The sequence below is a fragment of the Pseudophryne corroboree genome, chromosome 8, assembly GCF_028390025.1.
Source record: "Pseudophryne corroboree isolate aPseCor3 chromosome 8, aPseCor3.hap2, whole genome shotgun sequence".
Lineage (NCBI taxonomy): Eukaryota > Metazoa > Chordata > Amphibia > Anura > Myobatrachidae > Pseudophryne > Pseudophryne corroboree.
In genome coordinates this window covers 48174803-48194612 of record NC_086451.1, presented here as the reverse complement: position 1 = coordinate 48194612, position 19810 = coordinate 48174803, and the positions used below count along the sequence as shown (strand labels likewise).

General features: G+C 48.1%; 1 protein-coding gene across 2 annotated transcripts in view; it reads right to left on the bottom strand.

Moving 5' to 3' along the window:
- Positions 1-19810, bottom strand: part of DUSP9 (dual specificity phosphatase 9) — a 123707-nt gene that overhangs the window by 20147 nt on the left and 83750 nt on the right. For both annotated transcript variants that reach the window (XM_063936329.1, XM_063936330.1), the window contains exon 3: positions 3742-4185. In XM_063936329.1, coding sequence (XP_063792399.1) covers positions 3742-4185 — 444 coding nt within the window. The remainder of the gene's footprint in view (positions 1-3741; positions 4186-19810) is intronic.

The following is a 19810-nucleotide window of genomic DNA, read 5'->3' as shown; positions in this document are numbered from 1 at the left end:
TGTCGGGGGAGGGCGCAGGCCGGACCAGACTGGGTGAAGAGGAGGGCCGAACAGAGGGGCCAGGCCTCATCTGGGCCCCCCGAGTGGCAGGATCAACTGTGCCACGCGCGCGCTGCCTGGACTGTACAGGTCTGGCAGCCGTACGACCCCCCTCCCGCCCACCAACATCAGCAGCGTCCTGCAGGAGAGGAACAGGCAGCTGATCCGCGGGCCGGGAGCTCCGTCCCGGCCCCACGTGATCAGAGCGGTCGCGGGTAGCGAGCGGCGGGCTCAGAGACGGCAGGACACCATCCCTGGCCGTGCGCCGCGTACGTCCCCGGCCGCCCAGCGCTCCGTTCCCCGCCGCGGCTAGCAGCGGGGACGGAGAGCGCAAGCGCGGGGGAGCCCGGGCGGGCGGCCGAGCCCGGCCGCGCGCGCCCCGGGTCTCCCGCACGGCAGCCACAGCAGTCCTTCCCCGTGCCGGCTGGACATCAGACGCGTCCAGGAGCCGGGCGGGCAGGCCAGCGGCGCGGCTGGGACGAATTCTAGTGGCCATAAGGCGGGTCTAAGTAGGCAAGGGATAAGTTTAAGAGCAAGAGAAGTGAGGATAGGAAAATGGATATAAGAAAGGAGTAGAGGAGGATACAAAGGGTAAAGAACAGAGGAAAGGGAGATAAAAAGTTTTAAATGGGATGTGAGCAGAATGAATAATGAGAAATATAATGAACTGAGATCAATACTTGCAGTCCTCACGAAAAGAGCTGGAAGAGAGGCAGGAAGTATCCTGCCACCTGCATATATGCATGACAGGCCAGCCCCCTCTCCATGATCCAGCCAATAGGCCCCCGGCCCTCTCTCTACGTTCCTCCCAGCAAAAAACATTAACCCCTCACAGGCCAAGGTGATGCCTCGAGCGGCGCTGCGGAGGCCCAGACGGTGCGTTTATGCCGCTACGGTCACATTATGTTCCCTACGCGGTCTTTCTATAACACTTTCAGCCTTATTTATCAGGTATTGTTGTTTTATATTTTGTTTGTATAAATGGCGATTTTATTAAAGGAAAAATCCAGCATGTTATGATAGATTTTCAAACTAACATCCTGGGTTTTACCTTTAGTAAAATCTAGTTTTGTACCCAACCTTAAGAATGTCAGTAAATCTACAGTTTAGAAAAAAGATAAAATATATATATATATATATATATATATATATATATATAAATAAAAAGCTTGATGAATAAGGCCCCTGGCCCAGGAGCGTCTAAACAGCATTGTAGGCCTGGGGAAAGCATTAGACTGGGTACCTTAACCACCCATTCACGGTAACTAATTAAATAATCATAACAAGCTCCTCCTGCAGTCCCGCACCGTCTCTCCACATGCTTCCATACAGTGAATGGCTGTAAACACTCTGATTGGTGGATGGCTTCAGTTATCTACCAATCAGCAAGTGGACAGCCATTCACTGTCTGGTTGCAGTGCATACAAACTAGGTAGAGAATGCTGGTAGAGAATGCTGCATGGCTCCTCTGATTATATGACCACCATCTGCCCCTGCTCTAAGACCCCTATAATTGTGGGGCCCTGGGCAGCTGCCCAGTTTGCCTATACATTAAGATGGCCCTTCGCTTCCCGTAAAACACCCATCGAGTTGGTATTGATACCCCTCCGAGTGACCTTCCCTCATGCAGTGGCTAGTTCCTGCATGACCTGATGGAAACAGGCAGACCTGCAAAATAAACCGGAGTGTTGTATGCAGGGGCGGATCCAGAAGAAAATGAAAGGGGGGGCACCATGATAGGGGAACGGTAATAGTTATATTTACATGCACCTAAGGCACACGTGCTCCCAGGTAAGGGGTGTGGTATCACAGGGGGAGTGGCCTCACAGAATACGCCATCAGGTAATGATTGGCTGTAGGAGCGCATCCTGGAAGGCACTCCAGCACAATACAATATAGCAACCTCCCGGGGGTATGATAGAGTATTAAAACATCACAATAATATTAATGAACAATGCGATGTAGCTAAACACCTGATATAAGATAATGGCACCAATTAGAAGCAAATATTAAAAGCTCATTTGCCGATATTACCAAAGGTGTCCCGGATTGTGCAGAGTTCAAAGTGTACACTGAGGTGTACAGCTGCAAGATAACTTCCAAATGGATAGCTCACAGTTATATGCTTATAGAATTTTACATGTAGCACAAAGTAAATGCGTTATTCAGCCAGTGTGAACAAAGGAAATAATGAGTAGAGATACATGCACCTGTTAGCGCTGGGCAGGAGCTTTCGATGCCTGCTCCCTGGTGCTATCCCGTTGGCCAGGGAAATATTGAGCACCAGTGCCTCAGCGATGAACGGAGAGCGGTGCTGCGGCGCACAGGGAGCTTGTTTGTTTAGACAGGGGGTGCACGAGCCCGAGTGCCCCCCCCCCCCTGGATCCGCCTATGGTTGTATGGGACTGTTATGGTCATAGTATCCAACAAACGGCACATCCACATGTCTAGTTTTGGTTTTCCTATTACGTCTTTAATAAATTATAATATTTGGTGGAGAACTTTAATCTATATCCAGACCACACTATTTTCCCTGTGACTTCTGCTACTCTGCAGTGTTGGTCCGCTAGCCAACGCGAGCCCCTGGCGGCGAAGAGGTAAGTATAACTACATCTGGGTGCAGGCACACCCATTATAAATACGCCATTGTGTGAAATGTTGACATGACATCTAATACATATACATGTCCAGTCTTCATATTACATAACAAGTATTTTTGGGTATAGTATAATTACTAAGAAAAGGGTATCCGGTCTCTAGGTCGACCACACTTAGGTCGACCACTATTGGTCGACATGCATTAGGTCGACATGGCCTATACATCGACGTGACCTATAGGTCGACGTGGTTACTAGGTCGACATATACTAGATCAACATGAAAAGGGTCGACATGAGCTTTAAAAAAAAAAATCACTTTTTTTATACTTTACGATCCAGGTGGACTACGATTGGGAATAGTAACCTGTGTCGAGCGCAGCGGTAGCTAAATGAGCCATGCGAGGGGACATAGTACACTAACTGGGGTTCCCGGTCACTTTACAAAGAAAACGACCCCCCCCAAAAAAAAAAACAACTCATGTCGACCTTTTTGCATGTCGTCTTTGTTCATGTCGACCTAAAGACCGTGTCGACCTATTTCATGTGTCGACCTATTTCAGGTGTCGACCAATAGTTTTTGACCCAATGACTGTCGACCTAAGTTTGGTCGACCCTATGATCCACACCCATGAAAAGTTATGCAGTTTGTTGACATTCAGAATGGCATCACCAAAATGTCAACATCAGTGTTGACATTGTGAATGTCTGAACATTTCGACATTATGCTGTCAGCATTCGACTAAATATACCACAACCATATAAAACCAGAAATGAAACTTGTATTATTCGGCAGGTCCACTAGGGTTCCCAATTTCTGCAACGTTCCCATGACAAACTACAGTACTTCCTGTGTTTACAGTTTGGCTTGTATAAGCAGGCCAACCAATTATCTGTGCCCTTCCCCTGTGAACTCTCCATTCCCAGACCAATAAGTGTAAAAAGGCATGTGGCATTGGACTATTAGAGCCAGTGGGGACCTCGGGGAATCCAACAAACTTCACGTTTTATATTAGCTAACAGCTAGCACTGTAGGAAATACTGTGGGAAATATATCTCAAATGCAATTTTATCAAACAGGTAAATAAATAAATATATATACTCACCAATAAACTCAATGGCTTCTGGGAAAAACTGAGAAAGGTTTTGACTCCAGTGGTCAGATATAGGAATCTGCTTGTAGTGGAATTCGCCGTCTTTCTCAAAGATATTGGGTAGATTTGGGGTGACATTAAGGATGTAACGAATACCTAGCTTGGCCAGAGTGTCCATGTTCCCAGAATCCCTTGCACTTCCCAGGTATAAGTGGGGCAGAATTTGCACAGGGAATGATGGGGGCTGGTTGCGGGGACTCATGCCTTCGGAGTCCACCCCACTCAGCGGCTCCCGGTCAAGGTCAGACTCAACATCAGAGCAGTCAGAGGCAATGCACAGGCCTCCAAGTCCTAGCACCGGAGTTGGGGGCAGCGGTGAGCTACTGGCACAACTGGTGGAGTCAAGGTTGGTTTCACAATGGTGAGGAAATTCAGCCTGAAACTTGCTGAAGCCACCTGTGTAAGTAGGAAAGAGAATATAAATATATGTACTGTATAAACATCAATATCAAAATCAAACATCATTCTATGAAGTTAACTTTTCTTCTACAACCATGGAGCCAGACATTTTTGTTAAACCAATATTCATGAGAATCTAGTGGAATATTTCTATCAGCCATTTTGAAAACCAGGCCACAGAATCAACTTCTGTCTCTGCAGTGATACACTTTGGATAGGTACCTAAAGTATAAAGCAGACATTGGGGAACTTTTGGAATTTTCATTTTCAGCCTACATTAAGGGTCCAGGCCTTAGGAAAATTTTCATGCGCTGCCAAAACATTTCACTCTCCCATTTGAAAACCAGGCACCAGAATCAACTTCTGTCACCACAACAGGAACAAGTCATAAAACATACTGTAGAATGGCCCAGTGGCTTATCTATAATGGGTGCATCCATTTCTTCAAAACATCTGAGTGGAGTTCTGGCATTTTCCATGTGATCTTGTTTCCAGCTGTGGACATACTAGTATATTAATTGGCCCTGGGGTGTGTGCTAGTTGCATGTAGGGAGGCCAATCCCGGGTCATTTTTTTCAATCCCGGGTATCGGGATTGAAAAATGACCAATCCCGGGATTCCCAGGATACCCGGGATTGGCTTTTAAGTGTGTGGCCGCCCCCCTCACCCCACCCCGCCCTGCACACATTACTAACTGCATACCGAGGGCTGGCGGGTGGGGATCTCTTCCTCCACTCCCTCAGTGCTCGGCTGACGGCGCAGCGTGACCTCACGCTGCGCCGGGAGAGACGGGCAGCGTCTGAGCGTCCTGTGGATGCTCAACGCTGATCCCTCAATCTCCGGGATTGGACCTTCCAATCCCGGGATTGAATCCCGGCCGTTTTTGGCCCTAAATCCCGGGATTTCGCTGATCTCGATCCCGGGATTGGCCACCATAGTTGCATGGGTGTTTAATATGCTAAACAGCCCATCTAGTATGCAAATTATGGCCAGTGCTCTGGTGAGGAGACAGAATACTGGGCCTAATTCAGAGCTGATCGCTGTTGTGCAAAATCGCACAGCGGACGATTATCAAATGACTGCGCATGCGTATGCACCGCAAAGAGCACGCGCAAGTGCAAACAGCGACAGAATGGTGCGAAAATTTAGATCGCTAATCGTACGCAAGGTGATTGACAGGAAGCGGATGTTTGGGGTGGTAGCTGCCCGTTTTCTGGGAAGGTCCGGAAAAACGCAGGCGTTCCCAAGCGTTTGCAGGGCGGGGGTGTGACGTCAGCTCCGGACCCAATCAGCCTATTTGTATCGCACTGTAGGAGTAAGCCCTGGGCTACGCACAGACTGCACAGACTGGAAAAATCATTTGATGGTGAGTGCACTGTGAACGGATTTGCAGGTGCCCGCTGTCTGCGAGGTTTTCGCACGGCGTACATATGCATTCGCACACTTGCACGGGGCGGGTTTTCACTCTCTATGGGCGTCGGCTATCTGATCGCAGCCCTCTGCAAAAACGCAGAGGGGCGATTAGGTCTGAATTAGGCCCCATGTTTGGAATGCATTTCTATACTTCTGTATGGGCCGTGCATGGAAGAGCGGGCAGAAGCCTTGGTGACTAAGATGATAGTGTCTCTTTAATAGCTCCTAGGTGTAAATCATCATGCTCCATCCACTTGAGTTTGCCTCATACATACAACTATCTGTATAGTAGATATGAAATTAAATAACAGCGGTATATTCAGATTTGCACCCAAGCCAGTTCTGCACATGTGGACATGTTGTCTGAATTGTGGTCTACGTGGAAGTGGGCAAACTCAAATGGACCGCTAGCGCCAAGTATAGGCTGGTACACGTCCCCACCGATGACAGGTTCTTATCCTCATTTATTTCCGTACAATGAAAATGCAATTGCGCCCGTCTTGCGTGCGTCCCTGAATCAGCCCTGTATATTTTTAGAAGGGATTTATTGTAAGATGTTACAACAAATGTCCTCATTCTATAATTAATCGTTCTATAATTAGTCCTTATTGTCTATATTTCAGCTTTCCCCACCTCTATTGCATTCCCCCGGATTGGACTGTTTCCTGGTAACCAAAAAGAACTGCTTGCCGTCTTCAATACAGCATAACACAACGCACATCAATGGGCTGTAATTGTAACGCGTGAATGTGTTTTGTTTGTGTATCTTTCAAATTTTTCTCAAAGGCCGCAAATAAAAACGACAAATCAACGCATACAAAAATATGACTGTCATGAGCTGATTTTCTAAGCCCTATCCATGAACTCTACAGGTCTTGGATGGGGTGGTCTTCAGTATGCCGGCGGTCGGGCTCCCGGCGACCAGCATACCGGCGCCGGGAGCCCGACAGCCGGCATACCGACACTTATTCTCCCTCGTGGGGGTCCACGACCCCCCTGGAGGGAAAATAAAATAGTGTGGCGCGCATAGCGCGCCACCGTGCCCGCAAGGGGCTCATTTGCGCCCGCCCCACTGTCGGTAAGCCGGCGGTCGGGCTCCCGGCGCCGGTATGCTGGTCGCCGGGAGCCCGGCCGCCGGCATATCGTAGTGAAGCCCTTGGATGACCTGTAGAGTTCCTGTCTTTCTACACTGAATCATTGGCAGTAAATAGAGAATTACACACGGTGAATTACGAACCACTCTGATTTAGACAACAAAGGCAATAAGTGAACTATTGACAGGCGACTTGCAGAGCTGCTATAAATAGGAGATGTTCTCATACGTCCCCGCTGAAGGTCTGGTCATGGACAGGAAGGTTCTATAAATGCACTGGAGTTGGTTTATCCTTCAATTAGCTTGTACGTGTGCAGGTTACTTGACAGGAAAGCCAGAGGGCATAATTCATAGTATAAGCATCGCTTTCTAAGTGTCATATAATCGAATACACGGCAGTCTCAAGTGTCCAAGTCCTAACCAAGGTTTTGAAGGTTCGTTCCTTAAAATGTTTCTAAAAAGAAGTCCATGGGCTAAAATAGCCTGTGAGAAGCCAACGGTGCAGGACTTTGTGCGAGAATGACCGTGTTTTTAAAGCAGCAATCATTTACAAGGCAAAAACAAGTTGGGTTTGCCTTTTTAATGATTGCTGCTTTAAAAGTTCTGCACCACCGGCTTCTCGCAGGCTTTTACATTTAGCCTCATGTGTGAATTATTCACCATCTCCATAGTACCACTTTTCTTGATCTGCATACTGAGCACAATTCTTATATTGTATAATATTATGTCTATTGAAGGTGTCTGCACAGTATTCCATGCAGACTGCCCGTCTGTATAGAATACTGTTGAAAATGTCCCTCCCAACATGGCCACTGCCACAGAGAAGACAGTTATGAAGGATGCTAGAGGAGGCAGCAGCCATTTTGGGAAGGACATTCACTAGAAGCAGGAGAAAGCGTCAGGACGCCGGGGAAAGCTGATATGCCATGGGAGTCCGAATCACAGCTGAGGAAGATGGCAGTGGCATGAAACCCCTGACAACGAGCAGGTGGAAGTGGGGCATTATTATTGTTATGTGAGCCCACATTGTGAGGCATATTAAGGTGACAGAGCATAACTGTGGGTCATAATGTGTTGCAAGGAGCATTACTGTGTGGGGCATATGGCACAAGGGGTATTACTGTGTGGGGCATATGGTGCAAGGGCTATTACTGTGTGGGGCATATGATGCAAAAGGCATTACTGTGTGGGGCATATGGCGCAAGAGGCATTACTGTGTGGGGCAATAAGGGGCAAGGAGCATTACTGTGTGGGGCATAATATGGTGCTAGGGACTTTACTGTGTGGTGCATAATATGGTGCAAGGGGCATTACTACTGTATGTGGGACATAATATGGTAGATTTTTTTCTTTCCTGTGATGGGCGGGGTCTGCAGAGGTTTTCCTGCAAGGTCACGCCCATTGCAGCAAGGCAACGTCCATTGCAGCAAGGCCATACCCCTTTTGGGGGCGTGCACACTGATATTAACATTTTAGGATGACTATGGAGGGGGAAGGGGGGTAAAAAATGTTACTGTTCGCAATAGGAGCCAAATTGTCTAGAAATAGCTGCGTGTGTGTGTGTGTGTGTGTGTGTGTGTGTGTGTGTGTGTGTGTGTGTGTGTGTGTGTGATGATTGCCTAAATAGTGGAGGTTGTCCAAAAGCTTCTATGTCCCCTTGCAAGCTGTCCCATCTCTGAAGTACTGCATAATGAAGCTCTAATTTGTACTGATCTATGAAATAGTATTTATTGACTTAAAAATGGCAAAATAGAAAAAGGAATTAGCTTACATGACAGCTTAATGAGAACACTTAAAGGAAAACTATAATTAACATTCATTTTAATATGTTGAGTAAAATTAAATATGAATGAGACGTGCAATGTATTTTCATTAGCCAAAATATTAGGTTTCAGGGAAATGTGATATTTTGGTGTAATATCTCACTTCAGTACTTTGCATAGGTTGTTTTTATAACTTGCAGGTGTCACTGCTGCCTTAGGCTAGTACGTGTGGGTAGGACATAGGGCAGTAGCAGAAAAAAAAATATTTATTTTTTTACCTCACCATCTGTGCAGATGTGCTTTGTACATTAACAAACTACAGAAGTCCCATTACAGAGCAGTACGTCTGTGTGCGTTGTGCAGAAACAGCTGATGCTATCAGGCAGTGGAGCAATAGGGACTGTGGGGGTTATTCTGAGTTGACCGCTTGCTAGCAGTTTTTAGAAGCCGTGTAAACGCTATGCCGCCGCCCATTGGGAGTGTATGTTAACTTAGCAGAAGTGCGAACGGTTGTATCGCAGAGCGCCTGAAAACATTTTTTTGTTTTGTGTAGTTTCAGAGTAGCTCAAAACCTACTCAGCGCTTGTGATCACTTCAGACTATTCAGTTCCGGATCTGACGTCATACACCCGCCCAGCCACGCCTGTGTTTTTCCTGGCACGCCTGCGTTTTTCCGAACACTCCCTGAAAACGGTCAGTTGCCACCCAGACATGCCCACTTCATGTCAATCACTCTGCGGCAACCAGTGCGACTGAAATGCTTCGCTAGACCCTGTGCAAAAGTGCATCGTTCGTTGTGCCCGTACGTCGCGCGTGCGCATTGCGCCACATACGCATGCACAGAATTGCCGTTTTTTAGCCCGATCGCTGCGCTGCGAACAAATGCAGCTAGCGATCAACTCGGAATGACCCCCGTATTGCAAACGATAGCTCGGTCATCTGTGGAATATCATTGGTGATAGAGGGGTCTATTTACTAAGCCTCGGAGAGAGATAAAGTGGAGAAGAATAAAATACCAACATTTTACAAACAAAAGGGCTGATGTATCAAGCTGTTTCCACATTTTTCCCCCGCGATAAGCGTGCTTAACGTAATACGTTTTTGTCGGTGTTATACAGTATAACAAGGGGTAAAGCAGATTTTTATCTCATTTTTTTTTTAAATCTGGTTTCTCTATCGTCCTAAGTGGATGCTGGGGTTCCTGAAAGGACCATGGGGAATAGCGGCTCCGCAGGAGACAGGGCACAAAAGTAAAGCTTTTACAGGTCAGGTGGTGTGTACTGGCTCCTCCCCCTATGACCCTCCTCCAGACTCCAGTTAGATTTTTGTGCCCGGCCGAGAAGGGTGCAATTCTAGGTGGCTCTCATAAAGAGCTGCTTAGAGAGTTTAGCTTAGGTTTTTTATTTTACAGTGATTCCTGCTGGCAACAGGATCACTGCAACGAGGGACAGAGGGGAGAAGAAGTGAACTCACCTGCGTGCAGGATGGATTGGCTTCTTGGCTACTGGACATGAAGCTCCAGAGGGACGATCACAGGTACAGCCTGGATGGTCACCGGAGCCACGCCGCCGGCCCCCTCACAGATGCTGAAGCAAGAAGAGGTCCAGAATCGGCGGCTGAAGACTCCTGCAGTCTTCTTAAGGTAGCGCACAGCACTGCAGCTGTGCGCCATTTTCCTCTCAGCACACTTCACACGGCAGTCACTGAGGGTGCAGGGCGCTGGGAGGGGGGCGCCCTGGGAGGCAAATGAAAACCTTTAAAAAGGCTAAAAATACCTCACATATAGCCCCAGAGGCTATATGGAGATATTTACCCCTGCCTAAATGTACTAAATAGCGGGAGACGAGCCCGCCGAAAAAGGGGCGGGGCCTATCTCCTCAGCACACGGCGCCATTTTCTGTCACAGCTCCGCTGGTCAGGAAGGCTCCCAGGTCTCTCCCCTGCACTGCACTACAGAAACAGGGTATAACAGAGAGGGGGGGCAAAATAAATGGCAATATATATTAATATAAAAGCAGCTATAAGGGAGCACTTAATCATAAGGCTATCCCTGTCATATATAGCGCTTTTTGGTGTGTGCTGGCAGACTCTCCCTCTGTCTCCCCAAAGGGCTAGTGGGTCCTGTCTTCGTATAGAGCATTCCCTGTGTGTCTGCTGTGTGTCGGTACGTGTGTGTCGACATGTATGAGGACGTTATTGGTGTGGAGGCGGAGCAATTGCCAAATATGAGGATGTCACCTCCTAGGGGGTCGACACCAGAATGGATGCCTTTATTTGTGGAATTACGGGATAGCGTCAACTCGCTTAAGCAGTCGTTTGCCGACATGAGGCGGCCGGACACTCAATTAGTGCCTGTCCAGGCGCCTCAAACACCGTCAGGGGCTGTAAAACGCCCCTTGCCTCAGTCGGTCGACACAGACCCAGACACAGGCACTGATTCCGGTGGTGAAGGTGACGAATCAACCGTATTTTCCAGTAGGGCCACACGTTATATGATTTTGGCAATAAAGGAGATGTTACATTTAGCTGATACTACAGGTACCACTAAACAGGGTATTATGTGGGGTGTGAAAAAACTACCAGTAGTTTTTACCGAATCAGAAGAATTAAATGACGTGTGTGATGAAGCGTGGGGTGCCCCGATAAAAAACTGCTAATTTCAAAGAAGTTATTGGCTTTATACCCTTTCCCGCCAGAGGTTAGGGAGCGCTGGGAAACACCTCCTAGGGTGGACAAAGCGCTAACACGCTTATCAAAACAAGTGGCGTTACCCTCTCCTGAGACGGCCGCACTTAAAGATCCATCAGATAGGAGGATGGAAAATATCCAAAAAGGTATATACACACATGCAGGTGTTATACTACGACCAGCTATTGCGACTGCCTGGATGTGCAGTGCTGGGGTAGTTTGGTCAGAGTCCCTGATCGAAAATATTGATACCCTGGACAGGGACAATATTTTACTGTCGTTAGAACAAATAAAGGATGCATTTCTTTATATGCGTGATGCACAGGGAGATATCTGCACACTGGCATCACGGGTAAGTCCTATGTCCATTTCGGCCAGAAGAGCTTTATGGACACGACAGTGGACAGGCGATGCGTAGAGGAGTTATTTGGGGTCGGTCTATCGGATTTGGTGGCCACGGCTACGGCCGGGAAATCCACCTTTCTACCTCAAGTCACTCCCCAACAGAAAAAGGCACCGACCTTTCAACCGCAGCCCTTTCGTTCCTTTAAAAATAAGAGAGCAAAGGGCTATTCATATCTGCCACGAGGCAGAGGACGAGGGAAGAGACAGCAACAGGCAGCTCCTTCCCAGGAACAGAAGCCCTCCCCGGCTTCTACAAAAGCCTCAGCATGACGCTGGGGCTTCGCAAGCGGACTCGGGGGCGGTAGGCGGTCGTCTCAAGAATTACAGCGCGCAGTGGGCTCACTCGCAGGTAAATCCCTGGATCCTGCAGATAATATCTCAGGGGTACAGGTTGAAATTAGAGACAGAGCCACCTCGCCGTTTCCTGAAGTCTGCTTTACCAACGTCCCCCTCAGAAAGGGAGACGGTTTTGGAAGCCATTCACAAGCTGTATTCTCAGCAGGTGATAGTCAAGGTACCTCTTCTACAACAAGGGAAGGGGTATTATTCCACTCTTTTTGTGGTACCGAAGCCGGATGGCTCGGTAAGGCCTATTCTAAATCTGAAGTCCTTGAACCTGTACATAAAGAAGTTCAAGTTCAAGATGGAGTCACTCAGAGCAGTGATAGCGAACCTGGAAGAAGGGGACTTTATGGTATCCTTGGACATCAAGGATGCGTATCTCCACGTTCCAATTACCCCTCACACCAGGGGTACCTCAGGTTCGTTGTACAAAACTGTCACTATCAGTTTCAGACGCTGCCGTTTGGTTTGTCCACGGCACCTCGGGTCTTTACAAAGGTAATGGCCGAGATAATATTTCTTCTTCGAAGAAAAGGCGTATTAATTATCCCATACTTGGACGATCTCCTAATAAGGGCAAGGTCCAGAGAACAGCTAGAGATGGGTTTAGCACTATCTCAAGAGGTGCTAAAGCAGCACGGATGGATTCTGAATATTCCAAAATCCCAATTAATGCCGACAACTCGTCTGCTGTTCCTGGGGATGATTCTGGACACAGTTCAGAAAAAGGTTTTTCTTCCCGAAGAAAAAGCCAAGGAGTTATCTGACCTGGTCAGGAACCTCCTAAAACCAGGAAAGGTGTCTGTACATCAATGCACAAGAGTCCTGGGAAAAAATGGTAGCTTCTTACGAAGCAATCCCTTTCGGCAGATTCCATGCAAAGGGATCTGTTGGACAAATGGTCAGGGTCGCATCTTCAGATGCACCTGCGGATAACCCTGTCGCCGAGGACAAGGGTATCCCTTCTGTGGTGGTTGCAGGAGGCTCATCTATTGGAGGGCCGCAGATTCGGCATGCAGGATTGGATCCTGGTGACCACGGATGCCAGCCTGAGAGGCTGGGGAGCAGTCACACAGGGAAGAAATTTCCAGGGAGTGTGGTCGAGCCTGAAAAAGTCTCTTCACATAAGCATTCTGGAACTAAGAGCAATCTACAATGCTCTAAGCCAGGCGGAACCTCTGCTTCAAGGAAGACCGGTGTTGATCCAGTCGGACAACATCACGGCAGTCGCCCATGTAAACAGACAGGGCGGCACAAGAAGCAGGAGGGCAATGGCAGAAGCTGCCAGGATCCTTCGCTGGGCGGAGAATCACGTGATAGCACTGTCAGCAGTATTCATCCCGGGCGTGGACAACTGGGAAGCAGACTTCCTCAGCAGACACGACCTTCACCCGGGAGAGTGGGGACTTCATCCAGAAGTTTTCCACATGCTATTAAACCGTTGGGTAAAACCAATGGTGGACATGATGGCGTCTCGCCTCAACAAAACACTGGACAGATATTGCGCCAGGTCAAGAGATCCGCAGGCAATAGCTGTGGACGCGCTGGTAACACCTTGGGTGTACCAGTCGGTATATGTGTTTCCTCCTCTGCCTCTCATACCAAAGGTATTGAGGATTATACGGCAAAGAGGAGTAAGACTAGTGGCTCCGGATTGGCCAAGAAGGACTTGGTACCCGGAACTTCAAGAGATGGTCACGGACGATCCGTGGCCTCTACTTCTGAGAAGGGACCTGCTTCAGCAGGGTCCTTGTCTTTTTCAAGACTTACCGCGGCTGCGTTTGACGGCATGGCGTTTGAATGCCAGATCCTAAAAGGAAAAGGCATTCCGGAAGAAGTCATTCCTACCTTGATAAAGGCAAGGAAGGAAGTCACCGCGAAGCATTATCGCCGTATTTGGCGAAAATATGTTGCGTGGTGCGAGCAGCGGAGTGCTCCGATGGAGGAATTTCAACTGGGTCGTTTTCCTACATTTCCTGCAATCAGGATTGTCTATGGGTCTCAAATTGGGATCTATTAAGGTTCAAATTTCGGCCATATCAATATTCTTCCAAAAAGAATTGGCCTCAGTCCCTGAGGTCCAGATTTTTATCAAAGGAGTACTGCATATACAGCCTCCTGTGGTGCCTAAGGTGGCACCGTGGGATCTAAATGTAGTTTTAGATTTCCTCAAATCCAATTGGTTTGAACCACTAAAGAATGTGGATTTGAAATATCTCACATGGAAAGTGACTATGTTACTGGCCCTGGCTTCGGCCGGGAGAGTATCTGAACTGGCGGCTTTGTTTTATAAAAGCCCTTATTTAATTTTCCATTCGACATAGGGCAGGGCGGCGGACGCGTCCGCATTTTCTCCCTAAGGTGGTATCAGCGTTTCACCTGAACCAGCCTATTGTAGTGCCTGCGGCTACAGACGACTTGAAGGACTCCAAGTTGTTGGACGTTGTCAGAGCCTTAAAAATATACATTTAAAGGACGGCTGGAGTCAGAAAATCTGACTCGCTGTTTATACTGTATGCACCCAACAAGTTGGGTGCACCTGCTTCTAAGCAGTCGATTGCTCGTTGGATTTGTAACAAAATTCAACTTGTACATTCTGTGGCAGGCCTGCCACAGCCTAAATCTGTTAAGGCCCATTCCGCAAGGAAGGTGGGCTCATCTTGGGCGCCTGCCCGAGGGGTCTCGGCATTACAACTCTGCCGAGCAGCTACGTGGTCAGGGGAGAACACGTTTGTAAATTTTTACAAATTTGATACCCTGGCAAAGGAGGACCTGGAGTTCTCTCATTCGGTGCTGCAGAGTCATCCGCACTCTCCCGCCCGTTTGGGAGCTTTGGTATAATCCCCATGGTCCTTTCAGGAACCCCAGCATCCACTTAGGACGATAGAGAAAATAAGAATTTACTTACCGATAATTCTATTTCTCGGAGTCCGTAGTGGATGCTGGGCGCCCATCCCAAGTGCGGATTATCTGCAATACTTGTACATAGTTATTGTTAACTAATTCGGGTTATTGTTTAGGAAGCCATCTTTCAGAGGCTCCTTTGTTATCATACTGTTAACTGGGTTTAGATCACAAGTTGTACGGTGTGATTGGTGTGGCTGGTATGAGTCTTACCCGGGATTCAAAATCCTCCCTTATTGTGTACGCTCGTCCGGGCACAGTACCTAACTGGAGTCTGGAGGAGGGTCATAGGGGGAGGAGCCAGTACACACCACCTGACCTGTAAAAGCTTTACTTTTGTGCCCTGTCTCCTGCGGAGCCGCTATTCCCCATGGTCCTTTCAGGAACCCCAGCATCCACTACGGACTCCGAGAAATAGAATTATCGGTAAGTAAATTCTTATTTTTTCTCTTATCGTAAAAAGCTTTCCAGACCTATAGGAATCTACTGAATGCGCTAAAAATCATATGTCGCAATTAATCCAGGCCGATTTTTATTGCAAAATGTGATATATATTTAACGCTAGCTGTACGAGGTGTAAACTGCCTTTGAAGTAGCTTTAAATTTCTTCTTGTCTATTATGTATGGGTCTAATTTTGTTTAGCTGTTTTATTATTAATAAAAATAACAATAAAAAAAAAAATGAAATATAGCAGCAATGAAAAAAAATATCCTCCAGGAATCCATCCCCAACCCCCCCTCTCCAAATCTACCCCCCCCCCCCCTCCCAAACATGCACAACACAGTTGATGAATAATAAGATTTTACTTACCGGTAAATCTATTTCTCGTAGTCCGTAGTGGATGCTGGGGACTCCGTAAGGACCATGGGGAATAGACGGGCTCCGCAGGAGACATGGGCACTTTAAGAAAGAATTTAGGTTCTGGTGTGCTCTGGCTCCTCCCTCTATGCCCCTCCTCCAGACCTCAGTTAGAGAAACTGTGCCCAGAAGAGCTGACAGTACAAGGAAAGGATTTTGGTAATCCAGGGCAAGACTCATACCAGCCACACCAATCACACCGTATAACATGAGTTTATAACAACCAGTCAACAGTATGACAACAACAGAGCATCAGGTCCAACCCTGATGCAACCATAACATAACCCTTATTGAAGCAATAACTATATACAAGCATTGCAGAAGAAGTCCGCACTTGGGACGGGCGCCCAGCATCCACTACGGACTACGAGAAATAGATTTACCGGTAAGTAAAATCTTATTTTCTCTAACGTCCTAGTGGATGCTGGAGACTCCGTAAGGACCATGGGGATTATACCAAAGCTCCCAAACGGGCGGGAGAGTGCGGATGACTCTGCAGCACCGATTGAGCAAACACAAGGTCCTCCTCAGCCAGGGTATCAAACTTGTAGAACTTTGCAAAAGTGTTTGAACCTGACCAAGTAGCCGCTCGGCAAAGCTGTAATGCCGAGACCCCTCAGGCAGCCGCCCAAGGAGAGCCCACCTTCCTAGTGGAATGGGCCTTAACTGATTTTGGCAGCGGCAGTCCAGCCGCAGAATGAGCCTGCTGAATCGTGTTACAGATCCAGCGAGCAATAGTTTGCTTTGAAGCAGGAGCACCAAGCTTGTTGGAAGCATACAGGATAAACAAAGACTCTGTTTTCCTGACCCTAGCCGTTCTGGCTACATAAACCTTCAAAGCCCTGACCACATCAAGCAACTCGGAATCCTCCAAGTCAGTAGTAGCCACAGGCACCACAATAGGTTGGTTTATATGAAAGGATGAAACCACTTTCGGCAGAAATTGTGGACGGGTCCGCAATTCTGCTCTATCCGCATGGAAAACCAGATAGGGGCTTTTATGTGACAAAGCCGCCAACTCTGACACACGCCTAGCCGAAGCCAAGGCTAATAGCATGACCACCTTCCACGTGAGATATTTCAACTCCACCGTTTTGAGTGGTTCAAACCAGTGGGATTTCAGGAAACTCAACACCACGTTAAGATCCCAAGGTGCCACTGGAGGTACAAAAGGGGGCTGAATATGCAGCACTCCCTTTACAAACGTCTGAACTTCAGGTAGAGAAGTCAACTCCTTTTGAAAGAAAATGGGTAGGGCCGAAATCTGGACCTTAATAGAACCCAATTTTAGGCCCAAAATCACTCCTGACTGTAGGAAGTGAAGGAAACGGCCCAGCTGGAATTCCTCCGTAGGGGCATTCCTGGCCTCACACCAAGCAACATATTTTCGCCATATACGGTGATAATGTTGAGCTGTTACGTCCTTCCTAGCCTTTATCAACGTAGGAATGATCTCATCCGGAATGCCTTTCTCTGCTAGGAGACGGCGTTCAACCGCCATGCCGTCAAACGCAGCCGCGGCAAGTCTTGGAACAGACAGGGCCCCTGTTGCAACAAGTCCTGTCTTAGAGGAAGAGGCCACGGGTCCTCTGTGAGCATTTCTTGCAGATCTGGATACCAAGTCCTTCGTGGCCAATCTGGAACAATGAGTATTGTTCTCACTCCTCTTTTTCTTATTATCCTCAGCACCTTGGGTATGAGAGGAAGAGGAGGGAATACATAGACCGACTGGAACACCCACGGTGTCACCAGGGCGTCTACAGCAATCGCTTGAGGGTCTCTTGACCTGGCGCAATACCTCTGTAGCTTTTTGTTGAAGCGGGATGCCATCATGTCCACCTGTGGCAGTTCCCACCGACTTGTAATCTGTGCGAAGACTTCCTGATGAAGTCCCCACTCCCCCGGGTGGAGGTCGTGTCTGCTGAGGAAGTCTGCTTCCCAGTTGTCCACTCCCGGGATGAACACTGCTGACAGTGCGCTTACGTGATTCTCCGCCCAGCGAAGAATTCTGGTGGCTTCCGCTATCGCCACTCTGCTCCTTGTGCCGCCTTGTCGGTTTACATGAGCCACTGCGGTGATGTTGTCTGACTGAATCAGAACCGGTTGGGCGCGAAGCAAGTTCTCCGCTTGACGCAGGGTGTTGTATACGGCCCTTCACTCTGCAGCCACCACAGAAGAGAAACCCTGGCCCTGGGGAATAGGGTGATTAACCGATGCATCTGAAGATGTGATCCGGACCACTTGTCCAGTAAGTCCCATTGAAAGGTCCTCGCATGGAACCTGCCGAAGGGAATGGCCTCTATGATGCCACCATCTTTCCCAGGACTCGAGTGCAGTGATGCACTGACACCTGATTTGGTTTTAATAGGTTCCTGACCAGTGTCATGAGTTCCTGAGCTTTCTCTATCGGGAGATAAACCCTTTTCTGGTCTGTGTCTAGAATCATGCCCAGGAAAGGCAGACTAGTCGTAGGAACCAACTGCGACTTTGGAATATTTAGAATCCAGCCGTGTTGCCGTAACACTTCCAGAGAAAGTGCTACGCTGATCAGCAACTGCTCTCTTGATCTCGCCTTTATGAGGAGATCGTCCAAGCATGGGATAATTGTGACCCCTTGCTTCCTCAGGAGTACCATCATTTCCGCCATTACCTTGGTAAATATTCTCGGTGCCGCGGAGAGACCAAACGGCAACGTCTGAAATTGGTAATGACAATCCTGTACCACAAATCTGAGGTACGCCTGATGAGGTGGATAAATGGGGACATGAAGGTATGCATCCTTTATGTCCAGAGACACCATAAAATCCCCCCCTTCCAGGCTTGCGATGACCGCTCTCAGCGATTCCATCTTGAACTTGAACCTTTTCAGGTATATGTTCATGGATTTTAAATTCAATATGGGTCTGACCGAACCGTCCGGTTTCGGGACTACAAACATGGTCGAATAATAACCCGTTCCCTGTTGAAGGAGGGGAACCTTGACCACCACCTGTTGAAGATACAATTTGTGAATTGCAGTTAACACTATTTCCCTCTCGTGGGGGGAAGCTGGTCGGGCCGATTTGAGCTATCGGTGAGGGGGCATCTCTTCGACTTCCAGCTTGTATCCCTGCACAATTTTTATTATATATAGTGTTATGGCTGAAATTTCGAAGACGTGCCCCCACCAGGCCTAGCTCCGCCTGTGGAGCCCCAGCGTCATGTGGTGGATTTTGTAGAGGCCGGGGAGGACTTCTGTTCCTGGGAACTAGCTGTGTTGTGCAGCTTCTTTCATCTGCCCCTGCCTCTGGCAAGAAAGGACGCACCTCGGACTTTCTTGCTTTGTGATCGAAAGGACTGCATTTGATAATGTCGTGCTTTCTTAGGCTGTGCGGGAATATAAATCAAAAGATTAGAATTACCAGCTATAGCTGTGGAGACCAGGTCCGAGAGCCCTTCTCCACACAATTCCTCAGCCTTGTAAGGTAAACCTTGCATATGCCTCTTTTAGTCGGCATCACCTGTCCATTGCATGTTCCACAGGACACGTCTAGCAGAAATCGACATAGCGTTGACTCTAGAACCCAGTAGACTAATGTCTCTTTGGGCATGTTTTTTATATATATATATATATATATATACACCAATTCCGTTCCGGCACTCGGCTCTGTCCCTGTTATGGGACTGGCTTGCTCAGGTGCCCTCCTCCCGGGGTACCACCCCTGGTATACAAACAGCAGGAAATAACGAGGCGGCACTCGGAGTCTTAAAAAGCAGCAATAGTGTAATCGTGCAAATCAACGTTTCGGGGTTACCCCCTTCATCAGGATTAGTGCAATGTGACAAACAATGTGTTTAAATACCACTTACCCTCACCCTGGAACATCCCCTCTGGCCGGTGCCGCTGGCCGCGCCGTCCCGGTCTTCCGACTGACGTCATCCGCATCTCACCGGAAGTGACGCGGCGGCGCCGGGAGGCGCGTCCATGGCAACCAGCCTAACAAATACATTACTGTCAGTGAATCAATGCCGTGAATAACATTAGCTCAGACACGGCTGTGCAAAAAACATCTTTCTCAGCTGCCATACATTACTTAGTGCATTAATGATTTCGTGGATAACTCCTTTATCAGTGCTTCACCTAATTCGGTGTCTCCCATAAAATACAAACATTAG